Source organism: Salvelinus namaycush, chromosome 21 (assembly GCF_016432855.1).
Source record: "Salvelinus namaycush isolate Seneca chromosome 21, SaNama_1.0, whole genome shotgun sequence".
In the NCBI taxonomy this organism is placed as follows: Eukaryota; Metazoa; Chordata; class Actinopteri; order Salmoniformes; family Salmonidae; genus Salvelinus; species Salvelinus namaycush.
Genome location: NC_052327.1, coordinates 34,901,933 through 34,921,999, shown reverse-complemented (window position 1 = coordinate 34,921,999; position 20,067 = coordinate 34,901,933). Strand labels below are relative to the sequence as shown.

The following is a 20,067-nucleotide window of genomic DNA, read 5'->3' as shown; positions in this document are numbered from 1 at the left end:
CCAGAGGCATTTACAAGACTTTTCTAAACAACCTGCCAGGTGCAGAGGCCTCCCTAAAGATCCAGCAACGTGGTGGAACGTTATGAGGCCCAATGAGATTAGAATGAGAATTAAATACGTTTGCCACGTTGATGTTCCCTGAGCTCCCATGACCAATTTAGGACTAATGAGCATTCTATGAGTGCTTTCCAAAAGCCCAATGTTTTCAGCCATCCATTTTAATGAGAGAACAGAACCAGGTTTTGAATTGAAATGGTTATTTGAGCTAAGAGGAGGGTACAAAGACAATACAGAGGAAAATGTTTCCCATATACAGTTACTACCATGATGCACCACGAGCAAAAGCAAAGCCAGTAAAACTGATTGATAATTCTCATATACCATTAGTCAATAAGCAAATATGTTGTTGAATGATACTGTAGTTGAAAGACTTCTCTTTCATATTGTCTCATTTGAGTGTTTAGTTCAGTGCTTTAAACATTATGTACCATACTACAACCAAACAGAGTTGAATTACAGGTCCCACTTTATCTGGATAGTCCCATGTAGATGCTCTACAGATGGTCATACTATCAACAAACTATCTGTTGATAATCAACTGCTTGCTAAGGTTACGGTTAAGGTTAAGAATAAGGGTAAGGGTTAAGGTTAGGGTTAGGGTTATTAGTGGATAGTTGTTGGTGACAGTTATTGAACAGATACTGAACAACTACAAACCATCTACTTGGGATTATCCAAAAAAAAGTGTTACCAAAGGAACAAAATAAATGGTTAGTTGGCACTTATAGACACATAGGTTTCCTCTATTTAAGGGCTCCCGGGTGGCGCAGCAGTCTAAGGCACTGCATCTCAGTGCTAGAGGTGTCACTACCGACCCTGGTTCGATTCCAGGCTGTATCACAACTGGCCATGATTGGGAGTCCCATACGGCAGCACCATCATTGTAAATAATAATTTGTTCTTAACTGACTTGCCTAGTGAAATAAAGGTTACATGCAAATATATTGCTTATGGTAAGATTACAATTCTATCCACAAAGATGGGCATATCTGTTCCAAAACATCTCAGTCCTCTGGAGTAGGTCAAAGGTTACAGTATAATTTTTATGTGACATTTTTATCCTGGGCTATATCATATTCCTGACCAATGTTGCTAGAATATAGCATAGGTCTTATTTCCATTCCCCTGTGGAAGCATATAACATTTAATTGATTTATAATTGTTGACAGCCTCCAACAAAAATTGGGATTTTACCTCATACTTAAAATGAATGTAGCCATCATGACAGGATGCCCAATTTCCCATCATTGTAATCATGCAGCAGTCAAACAGACAATAAAGTGACGCTATGACAATATATTGATTAAGTGGTAAATATTTAGTAGTTAACCTGTAGTGGTTAACTAAGCAAAACATCATTATGAATCTATGACCAGACAAAGGATGGACTAACTGACACTGGTGGGGGCTCAATAGAAACCCGTCATTAGCACAGATTGGCTGCCAAGTAAATTGGGGAACAGGTGCATTCAGAGCAACACACACTGAAACGCTTTGTCCGTGGACTTGTGCCTCTCTCCGTTTGAAAACGGGGGGTTATGTTTAATGCAAAGTTAATATCGATTTAATGCTTGTCAGAGCTCCTCTGTATCTTGGGCCATTCCTAATCCCTCCAATGTTCCGCAGTGGCCGGATCCTAGTCAGAACCAGCTGCTGAGCCAGACTTGAAGAGGGAGAGCACCACTCAAGAAGGCGGCTTATAGAAGGTGTAAAGACCGTCCATCTCCAAAGCAGCGTGTAAAATAAATAGACCATGTAAAAACAAAATTAGAAATTGATGATTCCCTTTTAAATATATAACCAGTAATAAGTTATTTTTTTACAGCATAACTTTCAACGATGCTGTGGTAGGCCTATAGGCCAATTTCTCTGAATGTTGTCATTGTCTGCAATGAAATGATCAAAAACACTTATTATTATTGCTTTAAAAAAAAATGTATTGAATTTATCTTAATGCTAATGATGGATCTATCTACAGTATCTGCTCACTAAATACAGTTCAATATATTGAATAGAATGGCAGAGTGGACGTCAGGTAAAGAGTACAATACCTTAGGCAAAAAAACGAGGTTGCAAGAAGGCCATACATTTTTTATCAACATTTTCACAAATGTACGTCATTAACCTGAATATATAACAATGAATCTAGGAAACGGTTCAAATATTTTGCGGCAGTCTTACTGTATCTATCTACAGTATCATTATCATTTCAATGCACCCACCTCTTGTGTCTACGGACAAGGGTGGGGTGGTGAGGGTGGGGATATAATATCTGAAAAATGTGTTTTAAATGTGTTTAATTCAGCGACCGACCAGCTGTTTCTCTAGTCTATATTTGGTAAATAGAAAACAATCGTGTCAGGCTTGGAAAGCTAGTAGAAATTAGTTTCGGTCACTGGGGCTAAGCTATATTTCCTGCAAACCATCTGCTTGATTTGTACAATAGGGGGATTTTCGAAGGTTCCTGAAATAATAAAACGCTTTGAACTTAACAGTGCTGTTTTTTTCTGTGAAGGTGGGTGCTGTGTTAATGTGTCTTAATATGGGTTCCCCAGGCGGGACATAAAATGCAAATCTAATGATCAATACATTTATATAAAAATGTAATGATTTCACGGTTACGTAATTACTTGTCTGTTTACTCAGACATTAACTGTTTAAGCTAAGTGGCTTATATATATACAAAACATGTCATTTGTAAAATGACCCTCTTCTCTAAGGAGTGTTTCTACACATACTTTTTTAAATTCAAGAATGTTACAGTAATTAGTCTACTCAGCCTATGAAAATTTTTATTTATTTCATAATTCAATATTTTGCCTATAACAGGTAAAAGGCCTAAATACTGACACCATCTGAAAAGTGCCAGACAAGGCACGATGAATAGAGGCTATAGCATTAAAACTTGATATATAACCATCACACACCATGAACCTCACACCACAAACGTAGGCCTACAGTGTAGACTCTGCTCTGTCCCAATAAATACATTATTCTATGGTCTGAAAAGATTGAGTAGGCTTAATTTGTGTTTATGTGGAAGTTTTGCTAACGATGTCTTTACTGCCAGGGCTCTTTTGCATAAAATATCCACAGCCCAAATGGGATTCACCTATAAATAGCCTAAATAAACTCACTCGGCCATGCTTGGGTAACATGCAAGACTGATGGATCAGATGGCTAATTGGAGCCTACTAATATGAGATCATTTGTAAAATATATACAAAAATTATGACAATTCATTTTTGCGTTAGTAATGGACATGGTTACCATGCATCTATTTTCATGGGAAGCGCCTGGCGCATAATTTAACGGAGATTTGCCTTCTGTGCCATCACTTAGGACACACGCGGGCTTACCTTCCCCGCACTTTCAAAGCAGAAGAGTTGACTCTCCAGAAAGAAATGTGAAGGTAACCACTTTAAAATGAATGGTTAGGAGAACAAAACAGAGAGAGCAGCGGTCAAACGCCATTAGTCACAGGTCTTAGCCAACAGGCCTCAGGATTCACCTCTCCTAGCCGATCACAGAAAAGAACTTCGAAATAGAATCTTCCTCAAAGAAACTCTTTTGTTCACTTTCCCCCCTGTTTTATAATCTATTTCATCAATGGGCGGTTATCATTTTCCTCCTGCGGTTTGCAACCTATCCTAAAAGTATTTGCTTTGACATAGGCCTGTCTACTAGGCTACAATAAAATGAACCCATGTGTAGCGCTGCATGGGTCTGACCTAGCTCTCTAAACAATGCTTCTACGGTTTAAATGGCAGATACAGTGGAAAAAACGTATGGAGCTTGTAAAAAAAAAAAAAAAAAAAAAATCGGTAACACTATTTTAAGGGTCCATAATATACCATTTATAAGGCATTTACAAACAGTTTATTCACCATTTATTAATCCTTACTCCCACATTTGTAAATGTTAGTAAGCTAGTTATTCATATTGACATAGGCCTATGTATATATATTTAAATCCTGTGTTGTGTGCTTATTTTTTATCAGGTACTACTGAAATGTCTACAAATGGCATGCCCATATTTTGTTGAGAAATTTCACTGATCCCTCAAAACATTTATCAAGTATTTATCAAGTATAAATAGCGTTAACTTTAGATTAGGGACTGCAAAAAATACTTTACTAATGATTAATAAAGGACTTATAAATGTTGGAGTAATGATTAATAAATAGTTAACACACACTTTATAAATGCCTTTTAAATGGTTTGTTACGGAACCTTAAAATAAAGCGTTACCAAAAAATCATGCCCTAAACTTTTAACTCTTAAAATGATGATAATAATACTAATAGTAATTGAAGGACATCAATGTGAACTATAGCTGTCCTACCACCAGGTGTATTTATGTTTTATTATTAGGCCTACATAACTTGGCCTATCATTCATTTTTTAAATTAAATGTCTTAAAGTCACATGGTTCATTCTCAAACCGTAGGCTAAATAGCATTATAGTGACTGTTGAAATACATTAGGCATCTAATTGCAAGTAGGCTCATTGATGATTTTTCTGCCCTGTTTTGGTCTTTCAAGAAATAGGACACACATTTCCAAGGCACACACTGACACACAACAGTTATTTTGAATAAATGTAGTCATTAAATTCAAAACCGTTTTATCTATTGGTGTCTTACAGCACAAATGCACTTAAAGAATGAGACTCTAACCGCCCATTGAAATCAAACTGAATAATACGATTTTTTAGAAAGATTTGTGTCAGGGTAAGAAAGAAAAAACAGCTGAGAGGGTGACAGTTACTTCATGGATAAGAGGATAAGAGCGCAATGGCCAGAGCTGCACATTATTTTCAGCGGGACCAGCGACATGAAATGGGATCTCTCGGATTCACAGTTTTTAACACACCAGTTAAATATTCTGACATTAAAGCCTGTCTGATTTTCACAGACAAAAACAGACTGGTACAGACGACATATTGTGCTCATAATATCCTACCCAATAGGCTAAGCTACAGTTTTAAAAAAAACTCAGTTTCAATGAGCTACGAGTGAAAATGGTCATACAAAACAAGAAGCCTAATAATAATAATAACAATAATAACAACAACAATAGCCTAATTACAACAATATTTTGAATACAAGTGAATGCGGATAATATTTATAAATAATTACAATTATGGCATTTTACAATCAACTTTGGTGGTCATGTAAATTGTCTCACATTGCATCCTAATAGAAACTAACGACATTGTGCTGTTATGTGCTCAAATTAATTTAATAGACACTTTTAAACCCTCTATTCACAGACAAACGTTGTTGGAGTCCTTTAAAAATAGCCTTTAATTAGTCTCTGTGTGCTGCCACCGTTATCACAGTGAAAACTATACCAAAAAGTGGTCAGTGTGCAAAATTGATGACTACACTTTCTTTGTTAAAAGGACATTGTCTAGAGCTTGCTTATGAAGTCTAATCCAATCATAAATAGCTTCTTCGAACCAATCAGCAGGCACTGAATTTCCCCTGAAAGAAACTCACGTCGAGAACTTTGTTGAACTTCATTGTTTGACTGTCAGTTTCGAAAAGGCTTTGCTAACGGTCCACTATAAAAAGCTTCTTCTAAATGGAATGGTCAGAAGAGAACTGTGAGTCTTTCCACTTGGATCCTATAGGCGACGGAAACTCATTCAGTGAGAAAGGGCTCTTTACAATTACTTTTCCTTATCCACCCAAAAGGAGCAATGATGTTCCCTAGTGCACTTGCGGCTCCTGATATGTACCCCAGACTACTTCGACCGCCGGCGGCTCACTCTCTGCCCCAGTCCTTGCATTCAGCGTTCGCCGCCCACTCAAGCTTTTTGGTGGAGGACCTGTTGCGGATCAGCCGGCCAGTGAGCTACTTGCACCGGACGATTCCGTTACCCAGCGTGTCTCCCCCGGGATCAGGAGCCACCACGCTGACCTGCAGTCACCACACTGACCAAGCTGTCATCACCACTTCAGCACAGACAAGAACGGGTTCTCCTCAGAACTCGCTCTCCATCAACAACGACCCTAACTATCTGAAGTTCGGAGTTAATGCCATCCTAGCACCAGAAACGAGAAACGGTAAGATTATTGGGAATGTATAGGCTAATGTAAACTTCATTATTTAGCATTTACAAACAGGACACCTGTTACGCAGGGATGTGAACTTGTGTAATGCATGGATCGAGATTATGAGGGTAGTGTCACAATATTTTAGGCCTATATGATTTCCTATATGATTTGACAAAACTAAATGAGTCATTTAATTCAATGTTTTCTTTAATTTTGAATCACAGCATCGTGTACACCTTCAATGCATCATGCCATGCACGGGAAAACCTTCCCTCTGCCATATTTTGACGGATCGTTTCATCCCTTCCTCAGAGCATCCTATTTTCCAGGTAAATCCACTTAATAACCCAATGTCATGCTCCATGTATTCAGTTGATGTCGTTGTGCCTTAAAACAATCTGCCATTGGCTAGTTGAATCTAGAGGAAATACAACCGTTAGTTCAGAGGTTGGAAGCCGAAGAACATCGTGGAATCAGTCTCGCCAATTTGATGCCCTATTTAGCAGAGGCAGGGACTGCTGACATTTTGCACCGGTTCCCCTAATCTACAAATTAGCCGCAATTGTCATGGTCTAAATTTGAGGCGGATCCCCTCTCACAAGGAAGCTGCTTGCGTCTCTTCATTGCTTCTCTTTCCCACCGAGCCAGTGCACTTAGTTACTGATAACTCAAAAGCTTTCAGCACCATGACTAATTGGTCAGCTCCCTCCGGCAGCCACACACATGCTGCTGATAGGCATTTACTAGTCATGGACTAATTCCCCATTAGGGGCTATTCATTATTTCAATATTCTCACAAGACCACATAGAGGGTTATGCATGTTTATGGATCGTGCTGATGTGAGAAATCTAAAGTTAGCTAACAATACAGTGGCTTGCGAAAGTATTCACCCCCTTGACATTTTTCCTATTTTTGTTGCCTTACAACCTGGAATTAAAATAGATTTTTTGGGGGTTTGTATCATTTGATATATACAACATGCCTACCACTTTGAAGATGCATTTTTTAAAATTGTGAAACAAACAAGAAATAAGACAACCCACGCCAAAATCAATACTTTGTAGAGCTACCTTTTGCAGCAATTACAGCTGAAAGTCTCTTGGGGTATATAAGCTTGGCACATCTAGCCACTGGGATTTTTGCCCATTCTTCAAGGCAAAACTGCTCCAGCTCCTTCAAGTTGGATGGGTTCCGCTGGTGTACAGCAATTTTTAAGTCATACCACAGATTCTCAATTGGATTGAGGTCTGGGCATTGACTAGGCCATTCCAAGACATTTAAATGTTTCCCCTTAAACAATTCGAGTGTTGCTTTAGCAGTATGCTTAGGGTCATTGTCCTGCTGGAAGGTGAACCTCCACCCGAGTCTCAAATCTCTGGAAGACTGAAACAGGTTTCCCTCAAGAATTTCCCTGTATTTAGCGCCATCCATCATTCCTTCAATTCTGACCAGTTTCCCAGTCCCTGTTGATGAAAAATATCCCCACAGCATGATGGTGCCACCACCATGCTTCACTGTGGGGATGGTTTTCTCGGGGTGATGAGAGGTGTTGGGTTTGCACCAGACATAGCATTTTCCTTGATGGCCAAAAAGCTCAATTTTAGTCTCATCTGACCAGAGTACCTTCTTCCATATGTTTGGGGAGTCTCCCACATGCCTTTTGCCGAACACCAAACGTGTTTGCATATTTTTTTCTTTAAGCAATGGCTTTTTCTGGCTACTCTTCTGTAAAGCCCAGCTCTGTGGAGTGTACGGATTAAAGTGGTCCTATGGACAGATACTGCAATCTCCGCTGTGGAGCTTTGCAGCTCCTTCAAGGTTATCTTTGGTCTCTTTGTTGCCTCTCTGATTAATGCCCTCCTTGCCTGTACCGTGAGTTTTGGTGGGTGGCCTTCTCTTGACAGGTTTGTTGTGGTGCCATATTCTTTCCATTTTTTAATAATGGATTTAATGATGCTCCGTGGGATGTTCAAAGTTTCTGATATTTTTTTATAACGCAACCCTGATCTGTACTTCTCCACAACTTTGTCCCTGACCTGTTTGGAGAGCTCCTTGGTCTTCGTGGTGCCGCTTGCTTGGTGGTAGCCCCTTGATTAGTGGTGTTGCAGACTCTAGGGCCTTTCAGAACAGGTGTGTATATATACTGAGATCATGTGACAGATCATGTGACACTTAAGTTGCACACAGGTGGACATTATTTAACTAATTATGTGACTTCTGAAGGTAATTAGTTGCACCAGATCTTATTTGGGGGCTTCATAGCAAAGGTGGTGAATACATTTGCAAGCACCACTTTTCTGTTTTTTATTTTTTATATTTTTTTTTAACAAGTAATTTTTATAATTTCACTTCACTAATTTGGACTATTTTGTGTATGTCCATTAAATGAAATCCAAATAAAACGATATTTAAATTACAGGTTTTAATGCAACAAAATAGGAAAAGCGCCAAGGGGATGAATACTTTTTCAAGGCACTGTAGATAGCACAGTAGCCTGGAGTCGTGCAAGTAAAATCTAATGATAGGCTATGGGCCCGTCTAATGCTACTATGCTCTCTGTTATACAGTATATTTCAAGATTAAGAATATAGGCTTATTATTTACCGAAGTTATAGTGAATTCACACATAAATTGGCTTTCGAATAGCCAACAATAAAGACCATAAAAATAATCTAAAATGGATAAGGTGCAGATCTGGATTTAGAGACAGCTTCTTTTGAGAGCAACAAAACAACTTTAGCCTCATAGCTTTTCGTATTTAATGAAAAGGATGTGTGGCAAAAATAGGGCCCAGCCATCAGTATTCTCCAAATGATCTTGGCATGCAGACAGTTGTGATTAGTTTGAAAGTGTAGATCTCTTTTGTTGCAGTAATATATGGCTTTAGCGGCCTGTCCTAGGCCTTTTTTCAGTTAGTTCATTACTACACAATTACCGTTCACGCTTCATTAACTACTCTATCTTTCATTGGGGCTTTCAAAAGGGATACTCTGCCTTTTTACCATACCAATGCTATAAGGGACCAAGCAATGTGCTAATTAGCTGCTTCGTGCCAATTCACTCAAACGGACTGCATTTCGGATCTTAAAGAGAGACTTTGGTTTAAACTACGAAATAATTATCTTATATGCACCTTTAACCCCTCCACCCACTCGCTGAAGAAAAGGCCAGGCTAGCCTACTTTCACATTCACTTAGCCTATGTGTGCATTTTCTTGACTGACATGATGCAATGCTAATGGTATGTTGTTTTGAAAAATATTTTAGCATCGTCTTCAGTGGTTCCTATCCCTGGTACCTTTTCATGGCCGCTGGCTGCAAGAGGAAAGCCCAGGAGAGGGATGCTCCGACGGGCAGTGTTCTCTGATGTCCAGCGCAAAGCCCTGGAGAAAATGTTTCAGAAACAGAAATACATCAGCAAACCAGACAGAAAGAAGCTGGCTGCAAAACTTGGGCTAAAAGACTCACAGGTAAACATTTAAAAGTGAATAGTCATTTAGGCCCACATCAATACAAAACATAATCTTAATATAGGCTAGGCCTATTTTGGGATTATTACTGGTATGCTATACTATTGTTATTAGAATCAACCATTAGGCCTATTAGATAGCCTAATAATATTTAATGTATTTTTCAAGGTGAAAATATGGTTCCAAAACCGAAGAATGAAATGGCGCAATTCCAAAGAGAGGGAGTTGTTGTCGTCCGGAGGTTGCCGGGAACAAACCCTTCCAACTAAAATGAACCCCCACCCGGACCTCAGTGACGTCGGGAAGAAGTCCTGTGAGGAGGAGGTGGATGCGTTCAGGCGGGATAGCCCGCGCTCAGCCTTCTGCCACTCTCCATCAGAGCGCGAACTTTTGAACAGTGTGGAGTCGCACCTCTCTTCGCCTTGCAACTCCAGCAAGCACTCCGACTTCTCAGAATCAGAGGATGAAGAGATTACAGTGTCTTAGTTGTGCATAACACATACATTATGCTTATATAAAGTTGTTTAAACACATACTGTATATTGTCACATATATTGTATATAGACATTATTACCCAAATGAGACACATGCATTCTTTAATTTGAACACACAGCCTATTTGTCTGTGATATAACCAATTCTCCTATATGTTAAATGTAGGGGGTCATATTTGTTGTGGCAGATATTTCAGTACTTATTAAGCAAATTTGACGTATTTTTGCAGCTTTTACTCTTTGTATCATATTTTGTACAATATTCTGTAAGGGGCATTTTTATACCAAGAGGATTATACCCGACTACAATGCTATTACATTAGATGCAATGTCTTTAATCTATGTTCAATGTATAACTTAAAAATACATATATTATTTGTATGCTTTGTTTAAATGTTTGTATTTTGAGAGTATTTTTTTCAAATAAAACGAGAAAATGTAAAGAACAACTTCTGCTTTCTTGACAATGGTCCAACAAAACACAATAACACTTCATAAATAATTACTGAATGTCAATAGGATTCATTATATTTCTACTACAAAAAGTAGACAATGATAGATGAGGTGTGTCACTGCTGTTCTAATATGAAAGACAGGTCAGTGTGAAAGAATGCATTGTCTTCCATTGTCTTAAAACTGACAATGAAAAAGTGCAGTCACTGTGGCCCTCCATTCTGGTTGTACACACTTCTACTGTACAGATGGCAGGTATAGGGGTATACGGGGTATAGACAGGAGGACATACCAGTCACATAGGTAGCCTAAATAATAACAGAAAATTGAGACAGAGTTGAGACAATGGAACTGGGCTTAACACACTGAACATTGCTGAACAATATTTAAAACCACATGAGGTCAAATAAAACTTTTTGCATTTAAAATAACTTACACTGATTTAGAGGATTTCTCTGAATACAAAAAAAATGAAAAGTACAGTATCGTGACCAGATTTATTCTCACAGTCTCATGATATTTCACATCTATTATTGACAACATATTAACAACATACAATCTACAGAGTAAACCAAACTGTACACAAATTACTACTCTCTATTTCTGTACAAGATTTCTAGAAATGTTTTCAAAACATGGGATTCAGATAAAATATTTACATCTTTACATAAAACAATTTACATAAGCAAAATGCACATATAAAATAATTATTAAACATTATTAACAACTAGATTCAATAGCACACCTTTTTCACAACATTCCAACATCCAAACTTTGTGGGACCAAGAAAAGAAAAACAAACGTTTTCTATTTGTGCTTGCATCACCCTTTACAATCCAGTAAGATATGGTAGTGAAAATACAAACCTCACAAAAATATTCACAGATCAATGTACTTACAATAGAACTCTTGAGAATACGTAAAAATGGAAGTGAATTTTTGTTTTGGCTTTAGTCTAAAATTCCAAATGAAATTTGCATAGCATTTGTTTCTAAGAACACTCAGAGGATGAACAGCAACAGCAACAACACTGGCAGATAATGGGGACCTTGTGAGGGGGAGCAACCAAAGTGGTACCTAGTAGTAGCATAAGCCACTCTGAAAAAACTCCATCTTATGAGGGAATAAATCCTAGTCACTCCAATACAGCAACACTGAGGATCCCATTAACACTTGATGCAAATGGCCCTGGTGCTAATTCTCCAGAGTGAACGACTAGACACGCCAGCCTCTGTCTCAAAGCCATGCAGTCGCTCTGATCCTTTTCTAGACTGGGACCTTTCAGATGTGGGTCTACATGTCCAAAGTGCCTCTATAAGAGAAACACTGGGTTGAAACATTTCATGCAGGGATTGCGCTCCGTTTTGAGCTGAACAAAAGACAAACAAGCACTGTTGGGATACTGTTTGAAACGCTCATGAGGTAATATAAAAAAACATTTTCTGTCAATAAGTTCACATTTTCCCAAGCAGAGCACCAAAAATCCTATAAGTATCACTGATTTAAAAAAATCCCTAACAAAAGCCTAGACCTTTTTGCTACCCGCTAGGTGCACAGAAAGGATGTGTTTTCATCAAAGTCTGAACAAGCTAGCAGCCAGCACCTAAATTCTGCACAGCCTCTATAGAAATCATGTTCATTAAAGGCATGCGTGTTACCACCGTTGTTATAAAAGTAGCAAGGCATCATTTGAAAGTTAAGCATAAAAAATATGTCCACCATGGTGTGTGCCTCTCCACTAAGAAAATGCACACAGGTCAAGCTCTATGCAGCTGAGTGAATGTATATCCAGTTATTGCTACTTAGTTTGGACCACATAAGCTATAGCCTAGGTTAGGTCACAGTCAAGTCAACCGGTTTGACATCACATAAGCTATAGCCTAGGTTAGGTCACAGTCAAGTCAACCGGTTTGACATCTCATAAGCTATAGCCTAGGTTAGGTCACAGTCAAGGCAACCGGTTTGACATCTCATAAGCTATAGCCTAGGTTAGGTCACAGTCAAGTCAACAGGTTTGACATCTCATAAGCTATAGCCTAGGTTAGGTCACAGTCAAGGCAACCGGTTTGACGTCTCATAAGCTATAGCCTAGGTTAGGTCACAGTCAAGTCAACAGGTTTGACGTCTCATAAGCTATAGCCTAGGTTAGGTCACAGTCAAGGCAACCGGTTTGACATCTCATAAGCTATAGCCTAGGTTAGGTCACAGTCAAGGCAACCGGTTTGACATCACATAAGTTATAGCCTAGGTTAGGTCACAGTCAAGTCAACCGGTTTGACATCACATAAGTTATAGCCTAGGTTAGGTCACAGTCAAGTCAACCGGTTTGACATCACATAAGTTATAGCCTAGGTTAGGTCACAGTCAAGGCAACCGGTTTGACATCTCATAAGCTATAGCCTAGGTTAGGTCACAGTCAAGTCAACAGGTTTGACGTCTCATAAGCTATAGCCTAGGTTAGGTCACAGTCAAGGCAACCGGTTTGACATCACATAAGCTATAGCCTAGGTTAGGTCACAGTCAAGGCAACCGGTTTGACATCACATAAGTTATAGCCTAGGTTAGGTCACAGTCAAGTCAACCGGTTTGACATCACATAAGTTATAGCCTAGGTTAGGTCACAGTCAAGTCAACCGGTTTGACGTCTCATAAGCTATAGCCTAGGTTAGGTCACAGTCAAGGCAACCGGTTTGACATCTCATAAGCTATAGCCTAGGTTAGGTCACAGTCAAGGCAACCGGTTTGACGTCTCATAAGCTATAGCCTAGGTTAGGTCACAGTCAAGGCAACCGGTTTGACATCTCATAAGCTATAGCCTAGGTTAGGTCACAGTCAAGGCAACCGGTTTGACATCACATAAGCTATAGCCTAGGTTAGGTCACAGTCAAGGCAACCGGTTTGACATCTCATAAGCTATAGCCTAGGTTAGTTCACAGTCAAGTCAACAGGTTTGACGTCTCATAAGCTATAGCCTAGGTTAGGTCACAGTCAAGGCAACCGGTTTGACATCTCATAAGCTATAGCCTAGGTTAGGTCACAGTCAAGGCAACCGGTTTGACATCACATAAGCTATAGCCTAGGTTAGGTCACAGTCAAGTCAACCGGTTTGACATCTCATAAGCTATAGCCTAGGTTAGGTCACAGTCAAGTCAACAGGTTTGACGTCTCATAAGCTATAGCCTAGGTTAGGTCACAGTCAAGTCAACAGGTTTGACGTCTCATAAGCTATAGCCTAGGTTAGGTCACAGTCAAGTCAACCGGTTTGACATCACATAAGCTATAGCCTAGGTTAGGTCACAGTCAAGTCAACCGGTTTGACATCTCATAAGCTATAGCCTAGGTTAGGTCACAGTCAAGTCAACAGGTTTGACGTCTCATAAGCTATAGCCTAGGTTAGGTCACAGTCAAGTCAACAGGTTTGACGTCTCATAAGCTATAGCCTAGGTTAGGTCACAGTCAAGTCAACAGGTTTGACATCTCATAAGCTATAGCCTAGGTTAGGTCACAGTCAAGTCAACAGGTTTGACATCTCATAAGCTATAGCCTAGGTTAGGTCACAGTCAAGTCAACCGGTTTGACATCTCATAAGCTCTGTCATTTATTCATATGGTTGACTGTCTTTGCCTGTGATTGTAAACAGACTCCTAATAAACACTGAAAATAGTAGAGTACTGAGTTGAAATTATTCAGGTTATTGAACTTTGACTGGGATTTTTATCTTGGGTTACCAGCACCCAGTATGGCCCAAGGCTATTAAATTCCGGTCCTGGAGGGGCGAAACATTTCAGTTTTTTTGTTTCTATCTGGTAGTTAATTGTATTCAAGTGGTTTCCAGATCTGAATTAGAAGGAGAGGATGAAAAACCAGAAGTATTTCATCCCTTCAGGACCGTAATTTAATAGCCCTGTAAGGCCTACACTCTTAGAACAAAAGGTGCCATCTAGAACCTAAAAGAGTTCTTCGGCTGTCCCCATAGGAGAACCCTTTGAAGAACCCTTTTTGGAAAGTAGTGAGTTCCAACTACTATGTAATATGTCTGCCTAAAGATATGAAACACAGTGGTCCAAATTCTAACTTCAAATACATAACCTCATATCAGTCTCCCATTGATGTCAATGGATGATTAACACAAAGGTATCTCAAGTTAGGATGAGTCCCAGCCACAGTGAGTATATTCTGACCCAGTGAGACTCATAGTGTGGACTCCAGTGATAAGTCAAGCACGGTGTTGTCATGGTGATCCTGGTTGCTGTTGGAGTCACTGTCGTAACTCTGAGTGCTGGCGGAGCAGTGGGCCGCTTCCTTTAGCTTCATCAGCATGTTCATCTGTGGAGATTAGAGGTCAGAGGTCAGATAGGTTGTCCCCTACATACAGACACCGATGCTAACCATAAAAGCATCAATAGGACAGGAGATAGTCTTTAAAAGCACCTTAATGAAAGACTTTGATCTTGGATACAAACATCAAGTGAAACCTTTGTCCATACAGACCATCGTCACATACAGGATTATTGTGTAATGCCATACCAAACAGACTTTCTTGAATATTTCCAAATCCAACTGATGTTTGGGATGAAGATTGTCAGAAAGGCTAACATGAGGTAGGGATTATAATTCACTTACCAGGGGGTCTCCGTTAGTGTCTCCCTGGGGAAGCTGCTTGCTGGGACAGCCGTCTTTGGAGATGGAGTATCCATCGAATCCCACGTCCACTGGCCGGAGCTTCAGCAGCTGGGTCCATTCGTGCTGCAGGGGGCTGGCTGCCCATGGATAGCTCTCCATCACCCACTGTGCTGGATCCTCCCATGGAGCTCTCCTCCCATACAGCTAGGAGACAGACAGGTCGACAGACAGACAGACGACTCATTTAGAATCATACTAGCTGATCAGTGATTTTACTTAAAAACAGTATATATATACAGTACCAGTCAAAAGTTTGGACACACTTACTCATTCAAGGGTTTTTCTTTATTTGTACTATTTTCTACATTGTAGAATAGTAGTGAAGACATCAAAACTATGAAATAACATATAAGGAATCATGTACTAACCAAAAAAGTGTTAAAAAAATAAATATATATGTGTGTGTGTGTGTGTGTGTGTTTGGGGGGGGGGGGGGGGGGGGGCTTATTATATACATGCATGTATTGCATCTCTCTGTGTAGGTGTGTTAGTTACTAACCATCATTCAAAGGTCTTGTTCTACTGAAAATGTGAATTGATGCCACATTTCCAGCGTTATGTCATTTTACAGTACCTGCAGCCCCTCTCGGACAGCCTCCAGCATGTAGGGAATGATGGAATAGTTCCACAGATCTGTGAACCACACTCTGGATCCCTCCACATCCATGGGGCAGGACAGGAAGAGGCGGGGCCCTGGGAGGAAGATAGAGAGACAAATGTCAACAAAACATCTCTTTCATTCAATAGAACCTTCAATCTTGTCCCATATATGTTTTCTATATTGACACATTTCAAATAGACAATAGAAAAGCATGCATTCATTCAGGCATAGTTAAATATCTATTCATCCATCTCTTACGTCATAATGTAAAACAACTTGGCCAGATAATGTCAGAAAAAAAGAAAAGAAAATGTGATTTTTATTGGATCTTACCGATGGTGACGTCCGAGGAGCTATGGGACTCCAGGAAGCGGTTGAGGTGATGCCAGACTGTAGGGATCCACTCGCTGATCCTCACCAGCTCAGCGTTGCGCTGTCGGCTGCTGATCTCCGTCTCCATCAGCCTCCTCCTCAGGAACCGACCCAGGAAGCCCTTCACTGGCTCAGTGTGGTTGGCACACAGCACCCACCTAGACAGGACACCCACACAGGAACCAGACAACAGTGTAGAGGATGATCAGTTACTGTTCAAATAGACCTCCTCTAATCAGGGTTAGGCAGAGAATAGAGATATCAATCCATCTATTTATAAATACTGCCCTCTTGTGGGGTCTACATGACAAGTCACACAAATACAATTTTACATTTCAGAATAGAGATGACATCATACCACATTAATTGTTTACTGAAAAAATACAGTAACACATAAGAAATGATAGGATATAATGTACTTGAAGTTATGATGAAGCTGGAGGTTGGGAGTGGTCGATGTAGCCTGATTCATTGTTCCAATGATATAAGGACTGTGAAAAAACAAGTAATTGAGGATTTAGGAGTGTCACACAAATACAAATGTTTTTATGTGTGTGTGTATATCTGTGTGTGGGTGTGCCTGTGCGTCTCTGTCTGTGTGTGTGTGTGTGTGTGTGTGTACTGACCAGTGGTGGTGCTTGCAGCTGAGCAGGCCATTGAAGACCTCTCCCAGGGAGCTGCTGCGGTGCAGGTTGTCCAGTATGACCACCAGGGGCATGTTCACCCCATGACTCGTACTATTACACTGGTCAGCCAGGTTAGACAGGTACTGACACAGCTCCTGGACACCAGCAATAAACAGACTACAGAGTTGAACATTTCCACATTAACCACACAATGATTCCCCATACAGCCTCTAAAATACCACAGATACCTATACATTACTAATGACATATCAAACATGTTTTCCAATTACTGTATCCTCCAACAGTTCAATTGTAAGGAGGAATAAGCATTTCCATTTGGTAATGTCCTCTCTCATATAGCTATACTCATTAGAGTTAGATTCTGGCACCTCTGCTCTCATACAGAAAGTATCCCATGGTAAAGGTTATTCCTACATATGAGTCATGATAGTGTTTGACAGACCTTGCTTGACTTGTGGTCTACGTTGAACGTGGCAATGGTCCCATCGGTGACCTCTCTCCTCTCCCTCAGCACCATGTGTTCGGCCAACCGGCTGGCCAGGAAGCTCTTTCCAGTGCCGCTGGGGCCAGACAGGATGATCCTGCCGTGGTCATGCAGCTGGGACACGTAGCGCTGCAGCAGGGGCTTGGGAATCAGTGTCTCGAATACCAGGCTGTCCTGGCTGTGCTCACACACACCTGCAGGCAGGTGGCAGCACAGAACACATATACGTTAAAGGATTATTTTTTTTTTAATTCACTTAATTGTTTTTTTATTCACTGATCTAGACAGCTTTTAATTACAGGGCTCAGATTTATTTAAATAGTGACTACTAGCAAAAACGGGAGTGATAGGGGCATAGTTCTCATTTTCTAAACTTTGCACAGAGGTCCATTCTTGCCCATACCTTTGAGGGAGACAGAGATGGTGTCACTATCTCCAACAAGGTATCCACAGGGAAGGAGTTCAGGGGTGTCAGCCCCACTGGTGCGATGGATGTCCCCGATGCTATAGCCCAGGACACTGTCTGAGTTTAGACCCAGCTGGCTGACTGGGTCCACATGGATGATGTACTCCTGCAGAACAAGGGACCAATCACACATCAGCTACAAGAGCAGGGACCAATCACATCCTCAGATACAAGACCTGGGACCAATGACATTGTCAGATACAAGACCAGGGACCAATCAAATAATCAGATACAGGAACAGGGACGAATCACACATCAAATACAGGTGTAACTAGTCACTCCTCTACCAGAGTTTTTAGTGCCTGTTGATTTACCTTGAAGAGACGTCTGACCACCCCATCAAGCACATCCCACTTAGTTTTCCCACTGACACCAATGCAACCAATCAGGAACTGACGAGGTCTACGGTCCTATAAAATAAGATACGATATTAAGAACAAATATGGGCACAGTCATACATTATTTGGTAGCCATTGTAATTTTTTGTGAGTTGGAAATGTAAGAAGTTTGGTACCTCTTTCCACTTGGTGTCCTCATCCAGAGTTACGACCACCTTGACGTGTTGTCCTTCTTTCCGTGAGCTACCGTCCCCGTTGTCCTCCAACAGCATGTCTACAGAGACAGGGACATAGATGTTGACTACTGCAAACCGGACTACAAACAATCACACACACACACACATGCACAGAGACTAAAACATGCACGCACGCACGCACACTCGATCACTTACTCACACACTCACTCTTACCGAGGCTGGTGGACTCTGTTAGGGCGAGGCCGTGCTTTGACTGGCCAGCTGAGGGTGAGGCCACTGAGGCCTGTGAGGCTGCTCTGCTGCAGCTGCCCTGACTCTCCATCTTCAAGCAGTCATTCTCGGTCTTCAGCCTCTCTATCTCGCCCTGAGGACAGGTTAGAACACATCAGGTCAAACACAGCTCAAAGCATCTCACCACTTTCTATTTGATGTGCTTTGTGATGGCCAATGTTTGAGTGGTCATTTATAGGGTGTGGAGTTTTCCCCAGGTCACAAGGTCAGGGAAACCTCCAGGCCCTCATCATGTCCTATGTCATTGGTCATATGGTCATATGTGGTTACGTTATGTTCACCCTCACCTGCATGCGGTTCATGGACTCCCTGAGCTGGTCCAGCTGGTGGGCGGAGCTGAGGGCCTCCAGGCGTATGTCAGTCAGCTTCATCTCCTTGTCTCGGAGCTCACTGCGGAGCCCCATCACCTTCTCCGCCTCGCTGTCTGTGTACTCTGAGATCCTGCAGACAAGACATAGACAGTCTGGTCAGTTCAGGGTTATACAGAAGGCCAGTCCTCAAGAGCACATCCCCAGAAAATCCCATGAAGCACATTCTCTTGCAGACAATTATCAGACAATTATCCTTTTCATACAGTGATCAAAAGCTCAGTAACATGCTATACAAGTACATGTTTTGTCACTGCCAAGAAATATTGTTGCTTATTCTAAGTTAATCCAGAGGCCCTGAATCACTGTGTTGTAGATAGGGGTCCAGGCAATCAGGCAATAGTAAACAGGACAAGATGAAGGTCCTGTGAAGGATGTGTGATTGGCTCCTTCATTCTAGTTTCAATAGCACAAAAGGCATGAGTGATGACATTGAGATGAATTGGTTTGATAATCACTTGGTGCATCTTGGCCATTTGTTAGGATTATTCATCATCAGAATTGATCATAAAGTGAATGGGGGTTTACAGACGTTATTCACACTCTATTACCGAGCCAGAGACCCAGTCCTCAACACCCCAGTGCTACCGCCCGGCCACGCCCACTAACAGGCAGGGGAGAGAGAATGGGGCTAGAGAAACACAGACAGACGGACAAGAGAGGGACAGATTCAATACAAACATCCAACTAGGGACTAAAACATTGAGGCCATGCAGTCTCTAATGATCACACACACACACAGCTATGCTTGTGGTACTGGTATATAGGGGTTACTTGTGTATATGGGGTACTTGTGTATATGGGGTACTGGTGTATATGGGGTACTGGTATATGGCGGGTACTGGTGTATATGGGGTACTAATGTATATGGGGTACTGGTGGATATGGGGTACTGGTGGATATGGGGTACTGGTGTATATGGGTTACTGGTATATAGGGGGTACTGGTATATAGGGGGTACTGGTATATATGGGGTACTGGTATATAGGGGGTACTGGTGTATATGGGGTACTGGTATATAGGGGGTACTGGTGTATATGGGGTACTGGTGTATATGGGGTACTGGTATATATGGGGTA

General features: G+C 40.9%; 2 protein-coding genes across 2 annotated transcripts in view; one reads left to right on the top strand and one right to left on the bottom strand.

Annotated features, from left to right (window-relative positions):
- The first annotated feature begins 5,767 nt into the window (after nucleotides 1–5,767).
- On the top strand, nucleotides 5,768–10,081 carry LOC120066525 (homeobox protein DBX1-B-like). The gene is made up of 4 exons (XM_039017951.1): nucleotides 5,768–6,134; nucleotides 6,350–6,454; nucleotides 9,393–9,595; nucleotides 9,764–10,081. Exons 1-4 carry the CDS (start codon nucleotides 5,768–5,770, stop codon nucleotides 10,079–10,081), a joined length of 993 nt encoding a protein of 330 aa, XP_038873879.1.
- Nucleotides 10,082–11,024: 943 nt separating this feature from the next.
- LOC120065870 (neuron navigator 2-like) overlaps nucleotides 11,025–20,067 on the bottom strand; it is a 97,213-nt gene continuing 88,170 nt past the window's right edge. Inside the window, exons 17-28 of the mRNA XM_039016915.1 lie at nucleotides 18,908–19,061; nucleotides 18,543–18,693; nucleotides 18,309–18,406; nucleotides 18,109–18,204; nucleotides 17,732–17,900; nucleotides 17,287–17,522; nucleotides 16,824–16,978; nucleotides 16,617–16,688; nucleotides 16,159–16,355; nucleotides 15,799–15,917; nucleotides 15,165–15,368; nucleotides 11,025–14,867 (exon numbers count right to left, since the gene is read on the bottom strand). Of these exons, the coding sequence (XP_038872843.1) occupies nucleotides 14,733–14,867; nucleotides 15,165–15,368; nucleotides 15,799–15,917; nucleotides 16,159–16,355; nucleotides 16,617–16,688; nucleotides 16,824–16,978; nucleotides 17,287–17,522; nucleotides 17,732–17,900; nucleotides 18,109–18,204; nucleotides 18,309–18,406; nucleotides 18,543–18,693; nucleotides 18,908–19,061 (1,786 nt within the window). The 3' untranslated portion in view covers nucleotides 11,025–14,732. The remainder of the gene's footprint in view (nucleotides 14,868–15,164; nucleotides 15,369–15,798; nucleotides 15,918–16,158; nucleotides 16,356–16,616; nucleotides 16,689–16,823; nucleotides 16,979–17,286; nucleotides 17,523–17,731; nucleotides 17,901–18,108; nucleotides 18,205–18,308; nucleotides 18,407–18,542; nucleotides 18,694–18,907; nucleotides 19,062–20,067) is intronic.

What these genes read in the sequence shown, in the direction of transcription:
- LOC120066525 (XM_039017951.1), top strand. Translation starts at nt 5,768, where the DNA reads ATGATGTTCCCTAGTGCACTTGCGGCTCCTGATATGTACCCCAGACTA. An exon ending in AGCACCAGAAACGAGAAACG is followed by an intron (nt 6,135 to 6,349) that starts GTAAGATTATTG and finishes TTTGAATCACAG; the next exon opens with CATCGTGTACACCTTCAATG. An exon ending in CAGAGCATCCTATTTTCCAG is followed by an intron (nt 6,455 to 9,392) that starts GTAAATCCACTT and finishes AAAATATTTTAG; the next exon opens with CATCGTCTTCAGTGGTTCCT.